Source organism: Aphidius gifuensis, linkage group LG6 (assembly GCF_014905175.1).
Source record: "Aphidius gifuensis isolate YNYX2018 linkage group LG6, ASM1490517v1, whole genome shotgun sequence".
Lineage (NCBI taxonomy): Eukaryota > Metazoa > Arthropoda > Insecta > Hymenoptera > Braconidae > Aphidius > Aphidius gifuensis.
The window spans coordinates 403684-429148 of NC_057793.1; the positions used below are offsets into that span (position 1 = coordinate 403684).

The 25465-nt window shown below is 22.7% G+C and overlaps 1 protein-coding gene across 1 annotated transcript; it reads left to right on the top strand.

Moving 5' to 3' along the window:
- The first annotated feature begins 1829 nt into the window (after window positions 1-1829).
- Window positions 1830-25049, top strand: LOC122858620. The gene is made up of 6 exons (XM_044161603.1): window positions 1830-3623; window positions 17969-18073; window positions 18377-18541; window positions 19978-20075; window positions 22968-23136; window positions 24581-25049. Exons 1-6 carry the CDS (start codon window positions 3434-3436, stop codon window positions 24817-24819), a joined length of 966 nt encoding a protein of 321 aa, XP_044017538.1. The 5' UTR covers window positions 1830-3433; the 3' UTR covers window positions 24820-25049.
- Window positions 25050-25465: the final 416 nt, after the last annotated feature.

The following is a 25465-nucleotide window of genomic DNA, read 5'->3' on the forward strand; positions in this document are numbered from 1 at the left end:
GGCTTATTTAAATTTTTTACTTTAATGTATTTTGTAATTTTAATTAATTTATCTAGTTTTTTTATTAACTTAATCATTGTTAAATTACCTAATTAAATTATTTACTGATTAATCCATTTATTAAATACAAAAAACCCAGTAGTCTTCGAGCTACGAATTGAAATAAAATAGAAAAAATTAAAACAATACAACAAAAATATTTTAATAAATAAACAAAATTAATAATTAAATTTAAATTTTGATTAATTAAATAACCTCAGCTCCAAAAAATACAAAATCCATATTTAAAATAATTAATTACAAATAAAAAAAACCAGAAATATTTTTTTTTAAAAAACAGAAATATTTTTTTAAAAAAAGGCATAAGATGTTTAAACTTGTTCACGTATGATAAAAATAATAATAATCAGACAGATGTTAGATTACGTAATACCTCGTCAACGACTATATAGAAAAATATCATTTCGCAATATTCTAACGTAGCTAGATGAAGGAATGTGTCGTGAAGGCCATCAATAAAATAAAATAAAAAGCTAAACGCATAAAATCCTCACAAACAGTATTAAATTTTTTTGGTATTTATTTTCGTTATCAAATAAATGATATTATGATCCATGAAAAGAAAAAAAAAAAAAATTGAAGCAATTTAAAATTGATGAAACATGAAATTGCAAAGCTTATATTTGTGGTAAAATATTTACACAATTATTATTTTGAAAAAGACCTTGAGTTGCCTTGAGAATAAAACCGTTAAAGATTGAATTTTTTATCGATAATAATTTACAAGCATATTTTTTTATGTTTATTTTTGAGAATTTATTTGAAACTTTTGATTAAAAAATATAGAAATAATGTCAGCCAACATGATGGTACATATTTTTAGATTTTTTTAAAAAACCAAATCAAAAAATTTCGTTGTTCAGTCAAAACCAGAAAGTTTGCTTTGACAGGCATCATGTGGGTGGAATATTGTTTCTCATTGTTCTTCAATATTTTATTGTTATTATTTTACTTTATCGCAACTACATACCACTTCCATCCTTGTTCATATATATATTTATTATATTATTTATTATTATTCTTGTTGGAAGATTTTTTTTTTTTTTTTTCTTTAAATTATTATTGTTTATGAACAATAGTGCGTGTTTCTTGATAACGTCATATGCAATATATTATTTTGACATTGTTAAAGTTTGACTTTTGAGTTGCTAGATGATCATCATCATCATCATGACAATGACAATGACATGATTTGCTCCAGGAAATACTCCCAACTTTTGCCAATACCTCCCAAATAATTTATAAAAAATAAAACCAACATTTTAAATATTTAAAAAAAAAATAAAAAATAATTTTCGATTTATTTATTTATCTATCCATCAACAACGTCAATAATAATTATTTTTTTTCTAAAATATTTATCAATAAATATAAAAAATAAAAATAACATTTTTGATTAATTTTTATTTTAAATTTTCATATCAATATTTTTTTTTTTTTAAAAATAATCCTTATCTATATTTCATGAATTAAAAAAAGAAAAAAAAAAAAACCCATGTTTCATAGGTGGCTGATAAAAATGATTTAAAAATATTAATAATATATATTTTTTAAAAAATTGTTATCAAGTTAATTTATAATAATTATAATTGACGTCATGGCAATATAATATAGTGTATATCGTGTATATATATAAATGTACGATGAAAATTGAAGGTAGTAGTGCGAGTGAGAAAGGTTTTTAAACTCGGCATGTCTCGGTAATATTATTCGGCTTGTTCGTCGTTTTTACGAGTATATAGTGTATGATGGTACCTCTTTGAATTCTCAACAATAATTCTACTCAGTGCAGGCCAACGCGCAGGCCCGTTTAAACGCGTTCCTCTCTCGTAAATAATGTTTACGCAGGTACAAATATTACCTGTATCAATTAAACATCAAAAATAATCAAAAAAATCTATTTTTAAAAATTAATTATACTTCCTATACAATGAAAAATCTTGCCGACAAAAATTTCATTACAAAAACAGTGTTTAATTTACCTTACAGTGATAATTCAACTCACAAAGTGTCTGTTTACAATCGATGCATTATCGAACGATAACACGATTACAATTATTTGATTTATTTAAAAAAAATAGAAAGAAAAAAAAATACATAGTCATATTTAAAAATATGAAACACGATTATCCAATTTTTCAAATTGTTTTAAAAATTTTTTTTTGTTTTAATAGTTAAATATTTGTGTATGGAGATATATTTTTTTAAAAAAATATTTACGATCAATAAATGCATAGTGTACTTGTTACAAGTGCTATAGAGCACTCGATTAAATGTGTGCAAGAAAAAGAAGGCGCGTTTTATTCACCCATGTGTATAGTAACATCAACCTTACCTGACCATCATCATCGACCTACATAACAACCGGCAACATTAATTTTAAATATATTACAACAAAAAATACATACAATATAAAATAATAATAATAATTAATACGGAGCAAAACAAAGTGCTCCAAAAAGAGAAAAAATAAAAATTATTTTAAAATGAATATTTAATTAATTATTAAATTAATTAAAATTAAAATTCATATACAAAAGCAATAATTTATAATTATTTAAAATATAAATAATAATTATAATAATGGAAATTGAAATTAAATTTTTACCTTGATATGAATGAAAAGAAATCAATAAATTTTTATAGTACAATGTGTTTTGAAATGTATTGTTGAATTTTAGTACAATTATTTATACCGGAAGATATATAGACTGCAAATTTTTTTTATTTTAAAAAAGACACCACAATTTTTTAAACGAAAGTCAAGTATATAAAAAGTTGTATTTTTAGCAGTTTGATCTTCACTGAAGAATCGCTAAACCGGTTTTTAAAAGTAACGTTCTGAAAAATAAAATAATAAAAAAAAAAAAAAAATATAAAGTTTATAATAAAAAAAAAAATTAACCAAAGGCGAGAGGATATCTTGTGTTAAATATATAGAGGAATTTTTAAAAGGACAACAACACGAGGATACACATATTTATATGAAAATAATTACGTGAGGTCATGATAAAAATGCACAAGTAGTTTTAATTCAAAAATAATATCATTAACTGTCATTCTGTGATAAAATTGAATTGTTTTTTTTTTAAATCTCAAGTTTATTTATCTATCAACAAAGTGAAAATAATATTTAAAAAATTTAACGAGTGATTATGTGATAAATTATTGATTTTATTTTTGAATTTTATTTTTTTTATATTTTAAATTTTGAGTTTGAAAAGGTGGGAAATTAAAAAAGTGTTTGTTTTTTTTTTTGTGAGTTGGTAATAGTGTTGTTTAAATATTTATTAATATTTATTGTTAATTTTTGATGAGGAAAAAAAGTTTAATATAATTTTTAAAAATAATAAAATAATAAAAGGCATGAAGAATGGCCGATACAAACAGTCGACATGGTGTTCGGGGTATTGTTACAAGAAATGAACCATCTGATTGGGGTAAACAACGTGCATTGGCTGCAAGGGGTGCAACTGTTGCACTTGTTATTGGTGTCATTGCATTTTTATTACAAGGTGCTGTTACATTTACACCGGCCTGGGGATATTTTGGAGCACCTTATGGTTTGTTTATTTATGGATTTATATTTTTTTTATTTTTATTTTAGGTCAAATTGATGTTGTCATTAAAATATGTAGAGCACAAATAGAGCATTTTTTTGAGATAAGATAGTGATAATTATAATAGATGAATAAATAAACTTTGTACTTGACAATTTATTTTTTTAAATTTATTCTCGTTTAATTAATTTTAAAATATAAATTCTTGTTATTATTCAATTCAAGGTCTAGATACTGTTATTACGACTAAATATTTTCAAGTCTCGATAAATAATTTTCTTATAAAAAAACAACATTAGGTATTTTTTAAAAATTAATATCGACCATTATAAATTTTTTTTTTGGACTGTCTAAAATACCTTTAAAATTTCGGGTAAATTGAAAATAAATTGGTATATTTATTGAGCTGGCGTGTATCAATTAATTATACAAATTTGAAAATTTAAAAAACATTAGGTATATTTTTTAAAATAAAAATCCATCATTATAAAAAATATTTCAACTATTAAAAATACCTTCAAAATTATAATAATTAAATAAATAATTTCCTCGTTATTTTCGATTAACTCTCATCATATTTCTTGGATAAATTTAAAGTTAATTAATTCAAAAACAAATAAGCCAGTCATTTTATTATAATGACTCAATAATATTATTATTTCCTTTCAAGTATTTTATTATTTTTTAAATTTATTTTCTTGTAATAATTAATTATTAACCAGTGGATTTGTATTTGTTGTATCACATTTTCCACCAGGTTTTTTTTCCTCATTATCATTATATTATCTTGCAATTCAAGTTGCCTAGAATAACCGCAAAAATATCCTCAATCCGACAGGTAAAACAAGCTTTTTAAATAACGTCGTAAAAAAAATTTAACGAGTGTACTTTAAACATTGTTTATCAACACATATTGTCCCATTTTTATATTCCAAATGAACATCTTTAAATAATATCAAGTACAGTTAAAAAGAGAAATTTATTTATTTTTTTCTTGTCACTCCTTTTATTATTAGTTTTTTTATTTTAATATTTTTTCGTGACTCAGGTTTATGATTTTATCAACAACATGAATGTTCCCTATTACATTAAAATTTCCCTGGTGCATGTGGTATCACCGACTTCAAGACTTGACCCAATTCCAACTGGACATCTAATTTTTTTTTTTTGTTTCATTCAATTTCTTGCTTCTCTATTTTCCATTTGACTACAAGTTTTTTTATTATTATTTTTTTAAAACTCGTACATATCTTATCGAGGATTATTTTTAAACATCTTATATTTTTATTTTATTATTTTTACACACAAGTGGTATCATCATCTTGCTACTTAAAAAATTTACGTGATGAACAAGCCCATCAACCTTTCGCTCATACTTTCGTCATAACGGTGTTTTTTTTTTTTTTTTTTTATCATTTGGGAAAGTGAATATTACATGAAAAAAGAAAGTATAAAGGGTTTGACATAAATATATTATTTTTTTTTTTTTCATTTAAATAATTCTAATGGCTTTATAAAATAAAACATTTTTTTTTTTTTTTTATCAAGCTTATATTTAATTCAATTTTAAACAATATGACAAAATAAAAATTGTGTCTCGTCAATAGTAAAAAAACAAAAAAAAAAAAAAAAAAATATATACAAAAGCGTGAAATGTGAAACAGGTGCATACGACAGGTGCATGAAATATTACATTACTTCAATATAAACAAAAAAAAAAAAAAACAATAATGATAAAAGTCAACAAAAGCATAGAAAAATAAAAATAAAAATAATTTGTATCATCAGGATAAATAGCCATTAAAATGCATTTAAAATGAAAAAATATATTTTTTTATTGAGTGTTTAGTGCTCGGTATATGTAAAGAGAAAATAATCTTACGAAGAAGATTATTTTCAGTGAGAATTTATATTAAAACAGGTGCTTGTTGTTGGTATATATATAGGTTTTTTTTTCACGCATCCTCAGTTAACGGGGCTTACTGTACGACAGGAGAATAGATTGCTCGTAATACGATAAAAAAAAAAAGTTGAAAAAATTGCGACTCGTCTGCTAGCTAAAGAGAAAAAAAAAATCACAATGTAAAAGATAAACAGGAAAAAGCAAGTCATTTTAAAATGTTTTTCCGCAAAAAAAAAAAAGATAAAAAAAGTCGTGTATGAAAAGATAATTCACACTGTCTGTGAATAAATGTAAAATAATATTTAACATTCAATTGAGAGGGAGAAATTATAAATTGACAATAACAGCTTTATTTTAAATAATAAGAAAATTTTTATTCTTCAACTTTCCAGTGTGATGAAAAAATATAAGCCATGACCTTAACCACTATTCGAGATGGAAAAAATAAAAAAAACAAGTTAACCAGAGAGAAATGAAACTAACGCGATTTCTATTTTTTATATAAAGATTTATAAATTATTTTTTATTTTAATGAATTTTTATTGGTGTTTGGAAGATTCTATAGAGGATTTATAAAATTATTTTTTAGCTTACTAATTAGTTCAATTAAAAATTGTAAATTAATAAAAATGATTGTGATATTTTTCAAGATAAATTTATCAAGTTACTTGATTTATTTACGGTGAAAAAAAAAATTAAAAAAATATATTAATAATTGAATTAATTAAACAATGAAATTATCATTTTTTAAAATAAAAAAAATTTAAATATATAAATTAATAATAATAACGAGAACAATACTAAAATAAAGCAAATTTTTTTCATTTTAATTTTCAAAAAATATAATGCAAATTTTGTTGTAAATATTATTTATTTTTATCAATTTTAAGGAGTAATTGAAATAATTAAATTACAAATTTATCATTAATTTTTTAATAATATAAAAATAGATCAATTGGCGTAAAATTTAAATGATCCAATAAATTAATCAGTGTCAAATGTTAAATTGCATACAACTGGATTTTAATGATATCATTTAGTCAAGGTATTATCTCGGAAATAAGCGTATCAGCACAACAATGTATATGATTTACCTAAAACAACATGCAAACCAATTTGAAAAAATTTTATTGAGGCTTGTAAATAATAATGTGTCTTGTAAATAACCTCTGTAAATTACATGCATATATATTTAAACTAAAAATTGTTTATTTTTAATATTGTAAAAGGTGGAATTATTATTTAAAGGAAAATTATAATTACCATTATATTTATTCTGACATGTGTGGTAATTTCTGAATTATTGAATAATAATTTTGACGTGTGGTCTATACGAGTTTTGTTGTTTGATTTGATGTATATAGTGGAGAAGGTATGTACCGCTACAGTCCTCGACGAGTTACACGAGTGCAACGGCCTTTTGGAATATATAGCCACTGTACAAAATAAATATATACAATATACAAATACATATATGTGAAAAGGTATCTTCAATTTTTGTGCTGACTCGCGAATTTACATCGTCGTCACCTGAATATTAATAAATATTGTTTTTTTTTTTTCAACAAAAAAATTCAAATGCAAGAAATAAACTTGAAAAATTTTTATTTATAATGAACTTTTGGAAAATTATTATCAATAATTATCAACAATTTAAAAATTTATAATTATGAAAATTTAAAAAAATTTATAATCCAAGAAAATTATTAAATAATTAAAAATATTTCATGTAAAATTTAAAAACTGTTTTTTAAAATTAAAAAATTATTATTAAATAATAGGTTTTGATAAAAAAAATTTAAATGGATTATTGGAAAAATATTTGAATAAAAAAAAAAAATACTGTAAATGAAAAAGAAAAAAAAAAAAAATCACGGATGGTTTTTACGTGATATGCATAAAAATGCATCGTGGCATTTTTGACATACCATTGACATGACAACTCGTTTATAATTACATTTTAATGTTACAAACTTTTCAAGCAAGTAATAAATTTATTCCAAAAAAAAAAAAATGTCATTTCAAGGACACGTAGACAAATAAGCATATATAAATTTCAATTTTTAATTTATGATTGGCTTATTAGATTCTTTCTGTTCTAAATTTAAAGCTAAATAACAAAATAATTTTTGTTTTTTATAAAATAATATAATTTCTATTTTTTTTCATGTCGAAAATAAAAGATAATTTAACAATAACGTGTCGAACAATATGATAATAAACCATGATAAGCCATACTGTTATTTATAATTAAAAAAAAAAAAAAAAAATATTTTATTTAATATTATATTGATGATAAAAGTTTGATGATATCATTGCCACAAATGAATTAGACAGTTATAAAAAAAAAAAAAAAAAAAAAGTTAGTCATTGGTAAAAGTTCAAGATAAACTTTCGAAGAGTATAAATACACGAAGAAAATTAAATTTCAATCTAATCATCTTTAATAGAATAACTGACACAAAAAAAAATTAAAAAATTTCATCTCATCTATTTTATTATTTACCAATTAATTATTATTGTTATTAAAATTATTTTCTACAAATGTCAAATTGAATTCTCTTTTTTTAAATTGGAATATTGATATCAATTTTTTTTTAAACAAAAAAAAAATAAATTAGATGTTTAATTGAATTTTATTTATTCATTATTTTCTTGGCTTTAATTTTTTTATTTTTCTCCATATCGCCTACATGTTGTTCTTTGATAATAATTAGACAAACTTCAATTTGCTAAATAATTTTTACTCTAATTTTTCTTTAATTTTTTAAAAACAATTTCTTATCTAACTTAATTGGCCTAGATATTTTTTCTTCGTTTGTATAATTTTTTAGTCATTTTAAAATTATCAAGTGCATCAATTAGACACACCATCTTATTGTTTTTTATAATTTTATAATTTAAATCATTAATTAATCTATCCTAATTGCTTTCATTTGATTAATTTTAATTTTTTCTTCTTTAATTTCTCTTTGTGTATAGATTTTTTATATTATTTTTTCACACAGCAAAAATAAGGAAATACACTTGCTTTAATTTCTTTCTTTTTCATTGCTAATAAATAATCGGCAAGGAAGTAGTTCAAGGAAAAATACTCCCACGAAGCAGTGTCGTGAGAAATGCCTTAATATATTTTTTAAAAAATCAACACTTTACCCACGGTACCAACAAACTCAAATCAGAAAAAAAAATATAACAAAATAAAAAAATACGGGCGCACATGTATATGATAAAGAAAAAAAAATGACTTTTTTTTTTTTTTATCGTAATAATGAAAATAAAGTTTTTACGGTCGTTGTGTACGTGATAATAATTGCAATACAACTTAACAAACATCATACAAAACTTGCAAATATTTCCTGCGTATGTAGTTATTAAAAATAAAAATAAAAAAAAAAATAAATTTGATCTGATTGTCATTGGATTACGGTATTTGTATGCTTGGCTGCTTCCTATATGAATATAAATGCCAAAATTTAACGCTGTTATAATTTTAAAAAATAAAAAAAGAATAAATAAATATTAAATAATATTATTCAAATATTAAACTTTTTTTTTTTTTTAAATAATCCAAGTTAATAATAATTGAAAAAACAAACTCAAAAATAATTTAAAAAATATTTTTAAAATAATTATTGGCAAAATTAATTTTAGCGATTGAAAAAATAAAAAAATTGAATAAATAATTAACTAAATAAATCAATAAATAATTGAAAAATTGAATAGATAAATTATTTAATAAATAGATAACTAAAATATCCAATAAATAAATTTTAAAAAATAATTTTTTTTCCATTTTTTTAATACCATATTTGAAAACAATTTATTAGGTTAAAATAAAAAATGAAAATAGCATCAACTAAACTATAAATTGTAGTGGTTTTTTTCGAGGTAAATTAGAGAGATGCACTATACACAGACAATTGATTGAAGGCGAGGCAATCAATGTTTGCGTGTTGGTTAAATTAGTTGTTAGATTAAATGACTTGGTGCAATAGTCGAAGTGTACATTGCACTATCTGTTTGAATCTTTTGTGTATAAAAATTCGTGTCGATTCAGCAGGATGTCATGTCGATAATAGCACATACTTAACATAGATCATGTCCATTAGAGTTAAAGGGGAGGGGGAGGGAAGAGAAAAAAAAATAGTTTAAGAATTTTCTATAATAATAAATATTATATCTTGGTGTTTTTTTGTATGATGGATATATTTATTTATTATATAAACACATTTTATTTTGCAATTTTGCAAGTTAAAGCCAGGGAATAAACTTGAATCGTTTCATTTGACCAGCACTACCATCATGATCATCATCGTCATCATCATGCTTACACCTACGTGACTCCAACCCACCTCAATATCTTCTATTTCTTATTCTTTTTATTATTATGATCCTGATAGCATACCAATACTCGTGCCAATGGCCTCTTTTTTTTTTTTGTTTTTTTATTTATTTATTTGATTGTTTATTTTTTTATTTAATTGTTTATTTGTTTATTTATATATTTATTTCTTTAATTAATTGTAAAATTTTACTCTAATCATTTTTATTATTTTCTAGATTATTTTAAATTATTATTTTATTTTTATCTTCAAGTTTTGTCAAACCAGTTTTTGTTTATCCATGAATAATAATTTTTTTTTTATCAAATCTAACTTGTTATATGTTATTAATGTAAAAAAATTAAATAAAATATTTATTTTTTATTGTATAGACAATTATTGCCAATTTGTCCATCAAAATGAAATTATTATTTTTTTTAATATTCATCAAGTGACAAACGATGAGTCATACACACACAAAAATATACATTAATTATTTTAAAAAATATATACCTTCACTGACGTTTAACAAAAAAAAAAAAAAAAACATTTGTGAAATTACTGAGAAAATAAAAAAATTTTATACTGTTATTTTTTTTTTAAATTTTAAATTTACAATTCATCATTTGCAAATGATAAAAATAATAAATAATATTTTGTTGTTATTGTTATTTTAGTGAAAAAAAAATTTGTCATATTTATTTTTTACTATTACTGATGTGTAGAAATGTGATAAATGAAAATAATTAAGACATGACAAATTATTTTTTTGCTAAAAAACAATAATAACAAAATATTATTTAATATCGTCACGCATTTTAATGGTCAATATTTTTACATATTTTTAGTTTCAGACTCTATATTTAACTTCTTTCGTTATTGGTTAAGCTGATAATTATTTCCCAAAACTTATGTTTTACTAAGTTCAATAATTATTAAATAATTTTTTTTGGATTTATAATTATTTCAATATTTTTAACAGCTGATAAGCTTTACCTTGAAAAAAATATTTCCAAAATGTTGCTTAATAGTTAAAAAAAATTCGCCAATTAATTCAATTGCTAACATAAAGTAAAATTATTAATTAAATTATTATTTAAAAGCTGCTAAATAATTTTACATTATTTGTCAAAATTACTATTTTTAAAAACGAAATTGTTAAAAACACTAATATACGGAGAAATTTACGGAAAACACGGAGACATTGCATGTTCACCGTAAGTTTCCCCGTAACTTGTATATAAATTTTCTCGTAAATTCTCCGTATACGGTGCCAGTAGCTTTGCCGATTTAAAAATATTAAATTTGACAAATTTTAAACAAACTTAATCACTGAAGTATTTGCGATTTAAATGCCATTTGCTGAACCCACATTGCCCAGTGTTTTATTACATAAACATTGGATTGATTTATCAGGGATTTTTCAATTGCTTATTATTGAGAAATAATCAGGTGCCAGGAAAATAATTTTTTAAATCCTCCAGAATTTTCCAAATTTTATGAATACAGTTATAATCAATTCTTTATTTTCGTTGATTTTTTTTAGCTTCGAATTTTTTTTAGATAATTTGGGATATTTCCATTAACTTTCCATCGATTTATCAATATATTTTTTTATCATAATTTATATAGATAATATATCTGCAGTGTTTAAAAAAAAATTTCAACGATTTATCAATATATTTTCTTTATAAATTATGATAAGAAAATATATTGATAAATCGTTGAAATTTTTTTTTAAACACTGCAGATGATTTTGTGCATCAACTTACGCTCGGATGATCTTGTGTTCCGGGTGGTAGCCACCGGAAGCACTCTTGACTCACCTCAACGCATACCTGCATCAGCCAGACACATATATTTAGATTAAAAAATAAAATTATATAAAAAATTAAATAACAACAACAACAACAAAATTAATAAAAATAAAAAAAATATAAAAACACGACACACATGTATACGCGCTCTCGATTTCGTCACACACAATATTTTTCTCCAACTGCCGTATATAATTTTATATTTTATTTTTTTTCATTTATTTTTCATACACATTCATTCATTTATATGGTTTTATTAATCGCCCAAGGCAGAGAAAGACCTTACACAATTTTCATTCACAATAAAAAAAACGCCATTACTATAAACTACTTACTATATTTTTTTTTTAATCAATAAAATAAAAAATTACCAATTAAATAAATTACATGGATTTTTTTTTCAAATATTTTTTTATATCCTCAAATAAAAATAAATATACTGAGTGCTTTTTTTTTTATGTGTATTATCAAGATGTTTATTCAATTAAATTGGTTGGAAAATAAACAAAAGGGTGATAGAATTAAAAATGTAGCAAAAGATGGTAAATAAATTGAATTTGCGATATGGAAAGAGAAGTGAAAAGAAAGCTTGCAAGAATGAATGTTGATCCTTTGGCCTCAAGGCTCTCACGCCTGTTGGATATAATGTTTGATTACTATACAATTGTATACATGTTTTGCATTTTATATACATTTTATACACACATACCATAGCAACGACAACTTGCTTTATCTTTTAATAGATATATACCTATAAATGTTGCACTTTAATACATATCTTTATATTATTTTTATCACGACAATTTATTCATTATTATTAAATTCAAAATTGATATATATATTTATTTTGTCAAGACCCTAGATTACTTGGCTTTTGTTTTATTTATCTTTCTCTGATATTTTGATTATATTTTTATATTTTTATTTTTATTGTAAATTAGATTGAATTTATATACTTACTTGAAAATATATATTCTATTTTTCGAAATTTATATACAATAAAACAGGATAAATTGATTAAAACATTTTCTTTGAAAGACCACAGAAAACTTTTTGCTTGGTTAATTTTACTTTTATCAAATTTCATTATCACTGGTGGATTTAATTTGAGAAGAAACTGGAGAAATTATGTCGGGGTTAGAAATAAAAATAGTTAAAGGGATGAAAATGTATTTGGGTTTGTATAAAAGGGTAATAAATTGTAAAATGTTTTTACTTTTTATTTCTGTGATTGGTTGGGGAATAAGATAGTAATCAAATTTAGTCATTATCATTAATTTATCATCAATAATTATGTTGTTAAATATTTTAGTAACAAGTAGAAAAATTATTAAAAATATATAATAAAAAAATTTATTTGTTTAGAAATTAGTATCTAATCATATATTAGCTTTAAAAATAAATAAAAAAAGTTATAAACTTTTGAAAATTAAGCAATAAAAAAAATTAAATTTCAAATATAAAATTGAGTCATTAAAATACAATGATTCATTAATTTTTTTTCAAATTGATCCAAGATTTATAATTTAAAATAAATTCCAAAAAAATACATAAATTTCTTTGACTTGATTAATTTTTTTTCTATAGAAAAAATTGTCACTAGAAATTTCATGTGTATACCAGAATTTTTACTTGTATTTCTAGTATTTTTAAAAAAAATTTCAAGAAATTTGTTCTATCCGTTCAGCTGTACCAATAGAAAAAACTTTGAAATTTTTATTTCAGATAAAAGCATTTATTTCTCGATATAATTTGAGCGATAACAAATTTACATTGTGAATATTTTCCATGATGATAATGATCATTTAATTATACCCCTTTTATAATATTCCAAAAAAAAAAAAACCTTTATTGTGTATAATATATATTATTTAAATAATAAAATAGTTGCAAGTCAACAACTTGGGTGATCCTGATAAATTTAAACTTCAACTTCCGCAATGTCTTACGGTAAAAATCCGCGTGTTTGATATATAGTTGACACGAAAAAAATATAAAAATAAAAAAAATTAAATATAGGAACAAGTCGATTGATCAAGTTCATTCTCTCAGCCAAAGGCTAATACAAAATGTATTTATTGTGTGCAGTGTCGGTTGTATATTTCAAGTTCGTCGACCTATAAGCTCAACATTTTACATTCAGCTATACTTTCATCAGCTCTGCACAATTCTTTATACTCTTAATAGCTATATGTATATAATATAAATATAATTTTAATCTCAAATATATATTAAATAATAATACTCGAGAAGAAAGAAGCGAGAAAAAATTTACTGTCGATTATCCATGGCTTGATGTAATCGACTTTCCGATCAAATTTTTTGCCCTCCCATTGAGAATAAATTCTGGATATGAATTTATTGTTGTTCTTGTTGCTCATTACATCAACTGTCTGTGAAGATTATCCACTGCAATACTTTACTGGATCATTGCACTATGAATAAACTACAAATAAAACTATTTTTTACTTGGAAAATAATTTCTAAATGCTAATCATTAAATATTTTTTACAAATAAATTTCATTTCATCTAAATATTAATTGATTTTTAAATTTATTTATTAATTTTTTAATAACCACAAATTATTTACCATTCATTTTTTGTATATTTAAATGATTTTGCAATACTGTCAAGTTGATGGATGTATACTTAAATAATTGTTATGTACAAATTTTTATTGTCAAGAATTTACGACAATGACGCGTCTAAGAATATTTTAACGATACCTATAATAATTTTTCACTTGTTTTTTTGAGAATAAAAAAATTATTTTTACCTTGAATGGTTTTAAGTGAAATCAAATACGACCTCCCATTGAGTGAGTTTGTTTAACTGGAAAATTTTTATATTTTTTTCATTTATCTAATAATTAATGAGGTCATTATTGTTGATGTAGAAAATCCAATTACAATATTGGTAAAAATATATAGTTATCTTTTTATTGAAAAAAAAAAAAATTATATTATTATCGAGGAGTATTGTCTACGCAATTAAATATAATTGAATTTTGATTTTTTTATTTTTATATTGCTTATGTGTGTAGCGATTGTGGGTTTGAGAAATACAATAAAATTAAATCTTTTAGATAAACATATAGGCAGTATAAAATGTCGAGTGTATTGGTTCTTGAGCAATTGCATTATTTCCTGTATGAAATTGTTATCGACATTGATAGGAAAAAATTTACGGGAAATACGGGGACGTTTATGGGTTTTACACATTACGCAATCAGTCCGACATATATGTATACATGATGACCATAGCATGTTTGCTGTAAATTAATTTTGCAATATAAAAATATTTATCTAAAATAATAAAATAATTTTTCAATTGATTTTAGTATTTTAGACAAATATTTTTATATTAAAACATTGTCCTATATTTTTTTTGTAATAAAATAAAATAAAAATAGGTTTATAAAAATGACCTATAGCACAGAAAAAGCTGATGAGTAAGGTGGAAAGATTATATAAGTTGAAACAATAGCTATTTCGAAAATTTTTCTAGTCAAGTGTCTTCATTACCACACGATGATTTTATTTTTTAAAAATACATTTAAAATTCGTATACATGATTTATTTAATTTAGCTGACAACTACAAATATCCAATTGAAAATTATAATTATTTATATTTAATATAATTATTATAAATCTATTAAAAGCTTATACATATTTTTCAAACAATTTAAATATCGGAGGCGCTGTTGACACCGTGTACTCTCCCGAGTTTACGGAAAATACGGAGAAATTCATACAGATTACGCGGGAAAACTTACGGTGAACATGTAATGCCCCGTATTTCCCGTAAATTTTCTCGTATCGCTGCCATCGATGATTTCATTTTGAATATAAAATAAAGAGTATAAATAAAAATAAATAGAATATTCAATTTGATATGTTATTGCTGGCTTGAAATTTTGAAATAAATATTATAATTTGTGTTGACCAACATGGATTTATGCATTGAACATGTGACCATGGCTCGAGACGTTTGCTGGTACACAATACGTGCGTCGTAAATATTATTACATGTCTCGTGTACAACCTAGATGTAAAGAAAAAAAAAATAAACAACCATAAATTTTTTTTTGTCGGTAAAACTTCAATACGTAAATTGATGTTGATATCGCGATAGTTATTGCACTTTAATAATTTATTTTTCATTTAAAATAATAAAACAATTATTAAAAAAATAAAAAATCAAATGTCCATGTTTGTTTTTATCAAGGTTGATATTTTCATGACATAATCATAATTATATAAATATTTATAAACAAAAAAGTTTTCAGTCAATAAAATATATACGCGCAATCTGCAGATTATGTTGTTTTTTTTATTTTTTTAATATTTGCATGTAAATTGATGTTGTTGGGTAAAGTAAGAAATTTAATATGATAAGAAAAAGTAATTTAAAAGTTGCTGAGTGAATGATGGAAAGTAAAATTGTATTAATATATATTGGGTGGGGAAAAATATAACGAGTCGTTTTTATTTGACTTGACAGCTATGCGTGAGTCAATTTCACATATCTTGATGTAATTTTATCAAACGGAAATGATGCTCTGATTTTACTATTGTCGTAATTTTGTTGCTTCAATTTTTTTTTGCTCTAGTAACGACAGAAAAAAAATTACAAACAATCTATCATATTTTTTTTTATAGATTATATCATTTTAAAGTTTTAATGGAGAAAATTTTTTAAATATTTTATTTATTTTTCGATAAAACTTTTTACAATTACGTTATGTTTTTTGATAAATTATTGTCATGGGTTTATTCTAAACTGGGACAAACCAGCCAAGGTACAATAATTTTATTTCGAATCGAAATTCCAAAAAAAGATGATTTTTTTAAAAATATAAAATTCACATTTATGTCAATTTTTTATCAAACTTTTTAACTACGATATTGTTTCGAAATTTTCTTCGAAATTTTTCCTCTTTTCCCAATTTTTTATAAATCACCTTCAAGTCTCAATTAAATTTTTTTTTCTCCAAGTAAATCTCGTAATTTTTGATCGAAAAAAAATTCATTTCTAAATCGAAATAAATTTTTTTTCGAAATCGAAATAAAAAATAATTACAAAAACAAATAACACATACTATTTTTGTCAAATAAATTTTTCAACAATTAATTTAACAATAATAATTTTTTTATAAAAATTATTATTTATTTTTTTATACTTGTATAGCAAGTAGTTTTGTAAACCGCAACGATATGCGAGTATAGGCATTGACAGTACACATCGACATATTAATATTTCCTCGAGTCAGATTAAAGTTATAATTGTGGCAAAAATGGACGCAAATAAAAAAGGGGTTAGGACGAAGAAAAGATGTAATCTCAACTTCGTGTTGCATTCAAGTGAAACACGTTGAAAGATCGATCACCGTGAGACTAGAATCCCCGAGGTTCAATGGGAGTATCAAGTTGCTGGCTTTGCTCGACCAATATAATTTCATTCGGTGCCATAGATGTGTGTTGAATGATATATTGTACATGTACAATGATCCATCAACATTTAGTACTTGTTTCAATAATAAATCTATCTATTTTTTATGTAGCTAACATATTATCAATCACAATTATTAAGATGTAAAGCTGTTTTTCTAAATTGAACACTTTCATTTGATTTTTTTTAACACCAATAAATGTCACTATAAATTTATTATCTTCAAGTGAAAATAATTGATTTTGGTAATAGCTAAAATAAACAACATTTCAGCTCAAATTATTGAGATTTAATATCAATATTGCCAAGTGGGTCAAGTAAAATTTCAAATAGAAAAAAAAAAATAAATTTATACAAAATAATTTTTTTAACTATGATAGAGTTGAGCTATCCACATAATTTTTTTTTTATTAAATTGTCTATAATCTAAGCTAATTGAGAAAAAAAAATGGAAATTTTTGAAATGGTCAAAAGGGGATAGGTGGTGGATTTTAACGGTTCTAAATTTTTTTGACTATGATGGGGTTGAGCTATCCTCGTAATTTTTTTTTAAATAAATTTTCTAGGATCTAAACTAGTTTAGGAAAAAAAATGAAAATTTTTGAAATGGTCAAAGGGTGGTAGGGGGTGAATTTTAACTGTTTTTATTTTTTTTGTCTATGATGGGGTTGAGTTATCCTCGTAATTGTTTTTTCTAAATTAGCTTAGGTCTTAGACAATTTAATAAAAAAAAAATTACGAAAATAGGTCAACTCTATCATAGTTAAAAAAATTAAAAACAATAAAAATTTACCCCGTATGATTATGTAGAATTTGGAAAAATTAATTTTTATTTTTTTTAATTTATCAGGAAGACAGTCTGAGCATGGATATTTTGGTCCTTGGAAGGTCTGCCAAACACTGACGTACGAGAGAGAACGATGTGGAACAGATGTTTCACGATTTCGACCAAATCGTAAGTTAATTAATTAATTAAAAAAACATATAAATATTAATAGTTTATACAATATAAATTATCAGCTTAAATGCACAAATATATTTTTATTTTTCAATATAAACTTACTTTGATGAAAAATATTTTAAATATTTAAAAATAAATTTGATTAAAATTTTTCTTTAAATTAATTTTAATTTATCAAACTGTGAAACAATTTTCGCTATAAAATATATCAATTTTTTGTGGACGAATAATATTTTTCGCTGTATAAATTTTCATAAATGTAATTGAATTTATTTATGATTTTTTTTACGAGCATAGAATCAGTTCAACTTGGTGGAATAGCAGCAGCTGGTGCATCGATATTTCTAGCAATATTTGTGTTACTTGCTGTGCTTCAACTATCAATGGCATCATCAGCAAAACGAACAGTCATTTCATACAGTTCAGCTTTGATTGGCAAAGTTACACTGGCGACACTTGCTAGTAAGTACAATATTCACTTTTTATTTTCATCAACCTGTTGAGTTATACAAATAAATAAATAAATAAATAATGAAACTTGAATATTTCGTAATGAAAAAAATTATATATTATTGGTAATGGCATAAGCAACAAGTAAATATCACGTTTTTTAATTTCCAACAAATTAACACACACACACACAAGTTTAAATAAAATTAAATAAATAAATAATCATGGAAAATAATTTAAAAAAAAAAAGAAAACAAATTAAACATAATAAATTTATTTACACATATGATGTAATTTATTTGTGTCTTTTTTAAACAAAAATTATATTTTTATTGTCAACAAAATTTATTTATTTATTTATTTTTTCCATTGACTCTTTACAACAATTTAAATAGAAATTTTTTCAATTTTTATGTTAATTTTTTTTACAGTTAAATTTTATTTATTCGAAAAAAATATTTATAATATTTATTTAAATACGTGTTTTTTTTTTTAAACAAAATTAAAATTATACTTTTATTATAAATAAATAAATAGTTATTTATAGAAAAAATTATAAATAGAAATTAAGAATTTACAATTATTTCGATTTAATTTATTCTTTGTTATTAAAAAAAAAATTAAAATAATAATTTTAGTAGAAAAATAGTTTTTAATTATAATTGATTGGCGAAATTTAATTATTGTTTAAAACTTTAGATATTTATTGTTAATTTAAAAATCCATTAAAAAGTATTTCAAGTTTTAAAAATAAACAATCATTTAAAATTATTGCAAAAACGAAAATCATGAGGCAATGATAATTGTTGAATGAACATAAAATAAATAAGTGCATTTACGAAAAAATAAATAAAAAAAAATAAAAACAAATAAATTTCTATGATTGTATTTATTGTTGAAGCAGTAGCTAGAAGGAAGTATCAAATGACTAATATAATATCAAGTTACACCTTGGCAAACTAGTAGTTATTTCTTCATTTCTTTATGATGTTTAATTTTATTTTTATAGCCAGTACTTTTATTATTTTAAAAAGAGTATTTATTTAATTTTTAACAGGTGGTTTTTTTGTAAGGATTATATAAGTACTGTTGATCTTCAGTTGTTTGAGTTAATGGAATTATAAAAATAAGTCAAGCGAGTATGAATTACCAGCTTCAGTTTAAATTGCAATATAATTTTTTTCTTATTTTCTATAAGCAAGAAGTTGTTAGCCTCGTCTTTGACACCCACGTTGAATTATAATTTTCATATAATTAATTTTTTGCATTGCTTTATTCATCTCCTTGTACTGAATACTAATTATTACATTTTAATAATCAGCACAAATCAGCATTCAATTTGAATAATAATATCTATAAAAAAACTTGAAAAAAAAAATTTCACACATGATATTATTGTAATAAATTTATCGATGTAAATATAATTGTGTTTTTTAAATTTTTTCTAGCATGCTTGGCAATTGTCGCTGCTGGTTTGTTTGCTCTGCAAACAGATGATCGTGCAAACAGCTTTGAAATAACAAGAGGCGAGGGATTTTATATGCAGGTAATAATACAATTTATAAAAGACAAAATAAATATTTGTAAATGTGTTGAAAAATTATTATTGGTTACCAAAATTTGAGGAAATATATTTAAATATATATACTAAAAGTAAATTTATTTATTTTTTTTAATATAATTTAAATATAATTTCAACAACCAGGAAAATAAAAATCATAAAATTAATTTTTTTTCATTTTAAAAATCCCGCGCAAGTGTCAAAAAATATTTACAATAACAAGTAGCAATAATATTTTTAAATAATTTACAAATTAAATTTAAATTTGGGCATAGAAATTTTAAATACAATTCACTTTTTCATATAAAAAAATATAAATATAATTACAATTTATTGTCAACTCTTATTGTCTCATAAAAGAAAACCACTACAATTACATCAATGGAATTCCATAATTATATGAATCGCTACTATATTACTTAACAGCAAAAAAATAAAAAAATAAAAAAACATTAATAGCTACATGCGATATGGGAAAGTTGTGTCCATGAAAATCCAGCAGTGAATTAAAAAATACTATACACATTGAACAATGACACAGGAAGTTGACTATATTACCTTGTAAAAATATATATTTCAAAATCATACATTAGAAAACAATAATAAAAATAACATTTATTCCTCTTTTTATTATTATATTTTCATCAAAAAATATTCATTGTCAATGAGGTGTTGATGTCATCAACACTCTTGCAAAAGAGAAAACTTTTTGCTTATATTTTCAATTAACAGCTTATTACTAACAAAAAAAAATATTTTAATTAATTTTTCACATTCAATTTGAAACTCATTATCACACTGACCTATTTTGCATATATAAAATTAATAAATTTTCACTCATGTATTATTCAATAACTTATATCAATGACAGTTGTATTTTTTTTTTTAATTTTTTTACAAAATTCCAGCTGTTTAAATAGTACCTTAAAATTCACCGTAATATAAAAAATAACCAGGTTATTTAAATACCCAACAATTACAAAAAAAAAGAAAAAAAAATAAATAATTTATTCAATGGTAGTAATTCAAGGTCGATTTGTTTAATATATTTTCCAACAAAAATCCCGTTTAAATCTCTACACATATTTTTCCTTGAATTCATTCATTCAAGGCTGATACAGATAATAATAATAATAATATAAATAGTTGCGTAATTTCCGGGTCGCGGATCGTTTGCCATGCGGTCGTTGAAATAGACTTAATTTAAAAATTAATATTAAACCTTGACCCTTTGTTGTATTACGGATTATTTTTTTAGAACAAAATAAAAAAAAAAAAAATAATAGCATCGATTTAATGAATTGTTAAAATTATTATTCATGTTTGCTTGACGGATCAATATTCAGACTTGAAGGCACCTGTGAACACGCTCGTGTAAATCGCAGGTGTTTTTTTTTTATTTTTTTTTTTTTTTTAGTTCAAAGCTTATTCTCTTTGGAGTTGTACTTGTAATGCGATTAGTTGGTATGTGATACGTGCTACGCGGATGTACTTCTTCTAGTTTATTTTTAAAAAATTCAATCAAACTGTTATTTAACTCTCAGTCTTTGAAATTCTTTCATACAAAGTGTATCCTGTTAGATTAAAAATATATATTATAAATAATTTTTTTTCAAAATTGTGTGTATTGTTTTTAAATAAATAATTATAATGGAATGAGCATGAAAAAACGAAGAAATCGTTTATCTGCAGCAAAAGATGATCTTTTATTAGAACGTCAACAAAAAATTAAACACCAAAAGGTAGTTTTAAATTATTTAATAATAATTTGTGTTAATTTATTTTTGTTTATATGAATAATAAATCATTGTTTTTGTTATTTTATATCAAGTTAAACAATGGCTGTTAAAATAAAGTTAAAAATTAACTTTGAAATAAAAATAGGGGTAAAAAGATAGGAGCTTTTCAGAGGGTATGCAAGGTAAAAGGTCAGGGACAAAATAATTCTTTTGTTTATTAAATAATGACGTATATTTTATGTATATTTTTAATCGACAAATGATATAATATTTTTATTGGGTAAATTTAAAATGTGAAAGTTGAGATTTATTGTTATTCACGTACATGAGTTTGGCGATGGATAAAGTTTTAATTGCAAAGTGCTTTTGAGATTATTGCAAATACTAGTAAGTTTACATGATGAAAACAGTGGTAATAATAATTCAAGAAGATTCAAGGGTATCGCGTATGTAAAGTTTAATTGAAATTTGATTTGTTAAGGCACACGTAGAGAACGAGATGAGCATATCAATTTTGTATAATTCATAAATCATAAAATATTTTCATATGTAATTTATTTGATAAAAATATATATTTCAAATTTTTTATGTAATTTTAATTACATATAGCTTTGTTGTTTAGTTTGTGAATTAAATAATAAAGTATATACCTATTGATTATTTTATTTTGCAATTAAATTTTTATTTTTTTATTTTGTTATTTTTTTGCGTCACGTGCGTCAACTCGTGGAGAAAATTTATCGAGTTATTAGAAAAATGGTTGAGTCAAAGTGAAGCCTCTCGCACCAATTGTTCTGTCAAAATGATAAATAAAATTTAAATGAATTTAGAATATACAAATAAAAAAACAATTATTTTTTTTTTTTTCATAAGGCTGACTTGGAAAAAAATAAGAGAATATTTTTTTTTTCAAGTCAAGATTAAAATGTCATGTGGAAATATGAAAAAAAAATAAAATGAAAAATAAAATAATATAATTAATATTTAAAATTTTAATGCCTAAATGAAAATATAATTTTGGTTTATCTAAAATACAATTTAAATAAATTTTTTCCACCTAAAATTGATGCATCAATTTTTCACAAAATAATTATTAACAAATAAAATGTTAAAAAATATATTTATTATTTTTTTATAGCTTGGATCAATTGCTCTAAGTTTTGGTGTCCTTGTATCGTCAATTTACGAGGGAATATATTCAAGAAGGGGTGGTGATCCAACGAAGCTTCGTGATGTCGCTGACATGCGATCAACCACAATCAATAATCCAGGATATCGGGAGGGTGGTCATCATCATCCAAGAAATGGTAAATAAATATTTTTTTTTTTTTCATGTTATTATTTAGCATTATATTTCTTTGCAAATATTAATTAATTTTATTTTTTTTTTCCTTTTAATTTGGTCTTTTTAAAAATTTAAATTAAAAAATTTTTAATTAAATTAATACATATTTAATATAATACTTTTAAAAGTTATTTAAAAAAATTAAAGTAATAGTTTTTTTTCATATTTGAATAAAGCTGCTTTTCTTTCTAGTATTTACATTGCTTCATCTTTGAATGCAACGAATTGATTGTTATTATTTAATACTTTTGATATTTAAAAATATATTTAAAAGCATCTTATGTTTGATAATAATAATTACAACAATAGCATGTCTTTGTATTTCTAAATGGAGTATATATCAAAGACATTTTGCATTTATTTCTTGTGGCTAAATTACCAAGGTATCTCAGTAAATACACAGCCAAGTATTCTCCACTGTGAAAACAATAGTCAGCACTTAACTTGGTTTGTCAAAAGCACGAGCTATTTACCATTTACCACAAAAACTCTCTTGAAAATTATTTTTTTTCATCACTTGAATTTGTCAAACAAATATTCCAGTAATAGAAATTTCGTATTGCTTAATTGTTTTTTTTTTATAATAAAAATAAAATACAATATATTAAATTACACAAGAATATTATTATTATTAATATTACTTTTTTTTTTTTTGAAATAAAGTTATTATGGAGGTATCCAATTTGTTTTTTTCCTGGTCTTCAGGGATAAAATTTCGTTATTGCCTTGAGTTGAGTTGGATAGTTTATTGGCTGCAAGGTCGAGTACATGACTTTTTTTATGCACGTCACGTTTACTGGGTTCACTTTTTTCTACAGCCAAAGATATCGAATAATATTATTCCATATATACACCCACACACACACATGATTTTTCTACTGTAATTTTTCCGATGCAATAGGAAGTCTTGGAATTTATAAATGTGTCACGTCAATTTCCTGAATTAAATATGAATAGAATTATTACATTTAATATTCTAATAATCATTAGGAAAATTAATTATTTATCAATAGAATTTTTTTTCTTTTTATCAAGACTATATTTAGTGAAATTTTCCCAATTTTAAAATATGCAGTTAAATTATTATAATGAAATTTAAATATTAAATTCATTTATCCTAAGAATCAATTAATTTTATAACAAATTAAACACAATTAATTAATTATTTATTTTACCTTTTGATATTTTATTTTATTCATATTTCATGTAATTTTATCTTGTCATTAATTATTTAATCACTGCAAAACTTAAATTCATCAAATTACAATTTTTTGAAATTGGAGAAAATTAATTAAATTAAATATTAAATGTATTTTTCAATCGATGAAATAAGTAATTAATTCAATTAATAATAAATTTATTAAAATAGATTTTTATAAATAAAATATTTGAATATTAAATTACAGGTGGAAGTATATCAATGACTGATGCAAGTGGCAAACCATATTCTGGCAGTACTGGTAACGGTTCAATGGCATCAGTGACAACAAGTGTCGGTAGTACAGCATCACCACTTAGAAGTTCATTAAAAAAACCAAAACCACTTGGTATACAAAATCCTGGCTTCTCATCTCACAGTCCAACATTAACAAGAAATGGATCACAAAAAAAAGTTCGAATTCAAACACACTCAACTGAAGTTTGAACGAAAAAAAAAAACAAAAAATAATAATAAATTAATAATATAGAGATTGTTTTTTAATTTTTTTTTCTTTGTTTTTTAATTTAAAAAAAAATAAAACAAACAAAAAATGAAATTCTATAGGTCAATGGGCCTTGGGCAAGTAGGAGTTGTCAGTGTTTTTATCAATAAAAAAATACTGACATCAAAACTAATCAAACGAGTTGTGATAAGTGGAAATTGCAGGATAAATTCAAATTTATTATTTGTTGATTAAATATTATTTATATTTTTTAATGTCAACAAATTATTTGATTATTAAAATATATCGTGTAATTATAATTAATATTTGTTATTCATTTTTTTTTTTTTTATTATACGTAATATTTTATCGCATCCGTCCATATATGCAGCTAATAGTCACAAGATGACAAAATATAAGATTGATATATTTAAAAAAAAATATATATTAAATATATATATTTTTTAGGGATTGTCTTAATATTATTTATAAAATATTTACATAATTAAATCACATTTTTAATTCAATACAAAAAACATGTATAGATGCAACGAATTGAATCGAAAAAAAAAAACAAAAAAATATATATGTAAAGTAAAGAAAAAAATTGTTTAAAAGTTATTATTGTTGTTTTTTTATTGTTATAAA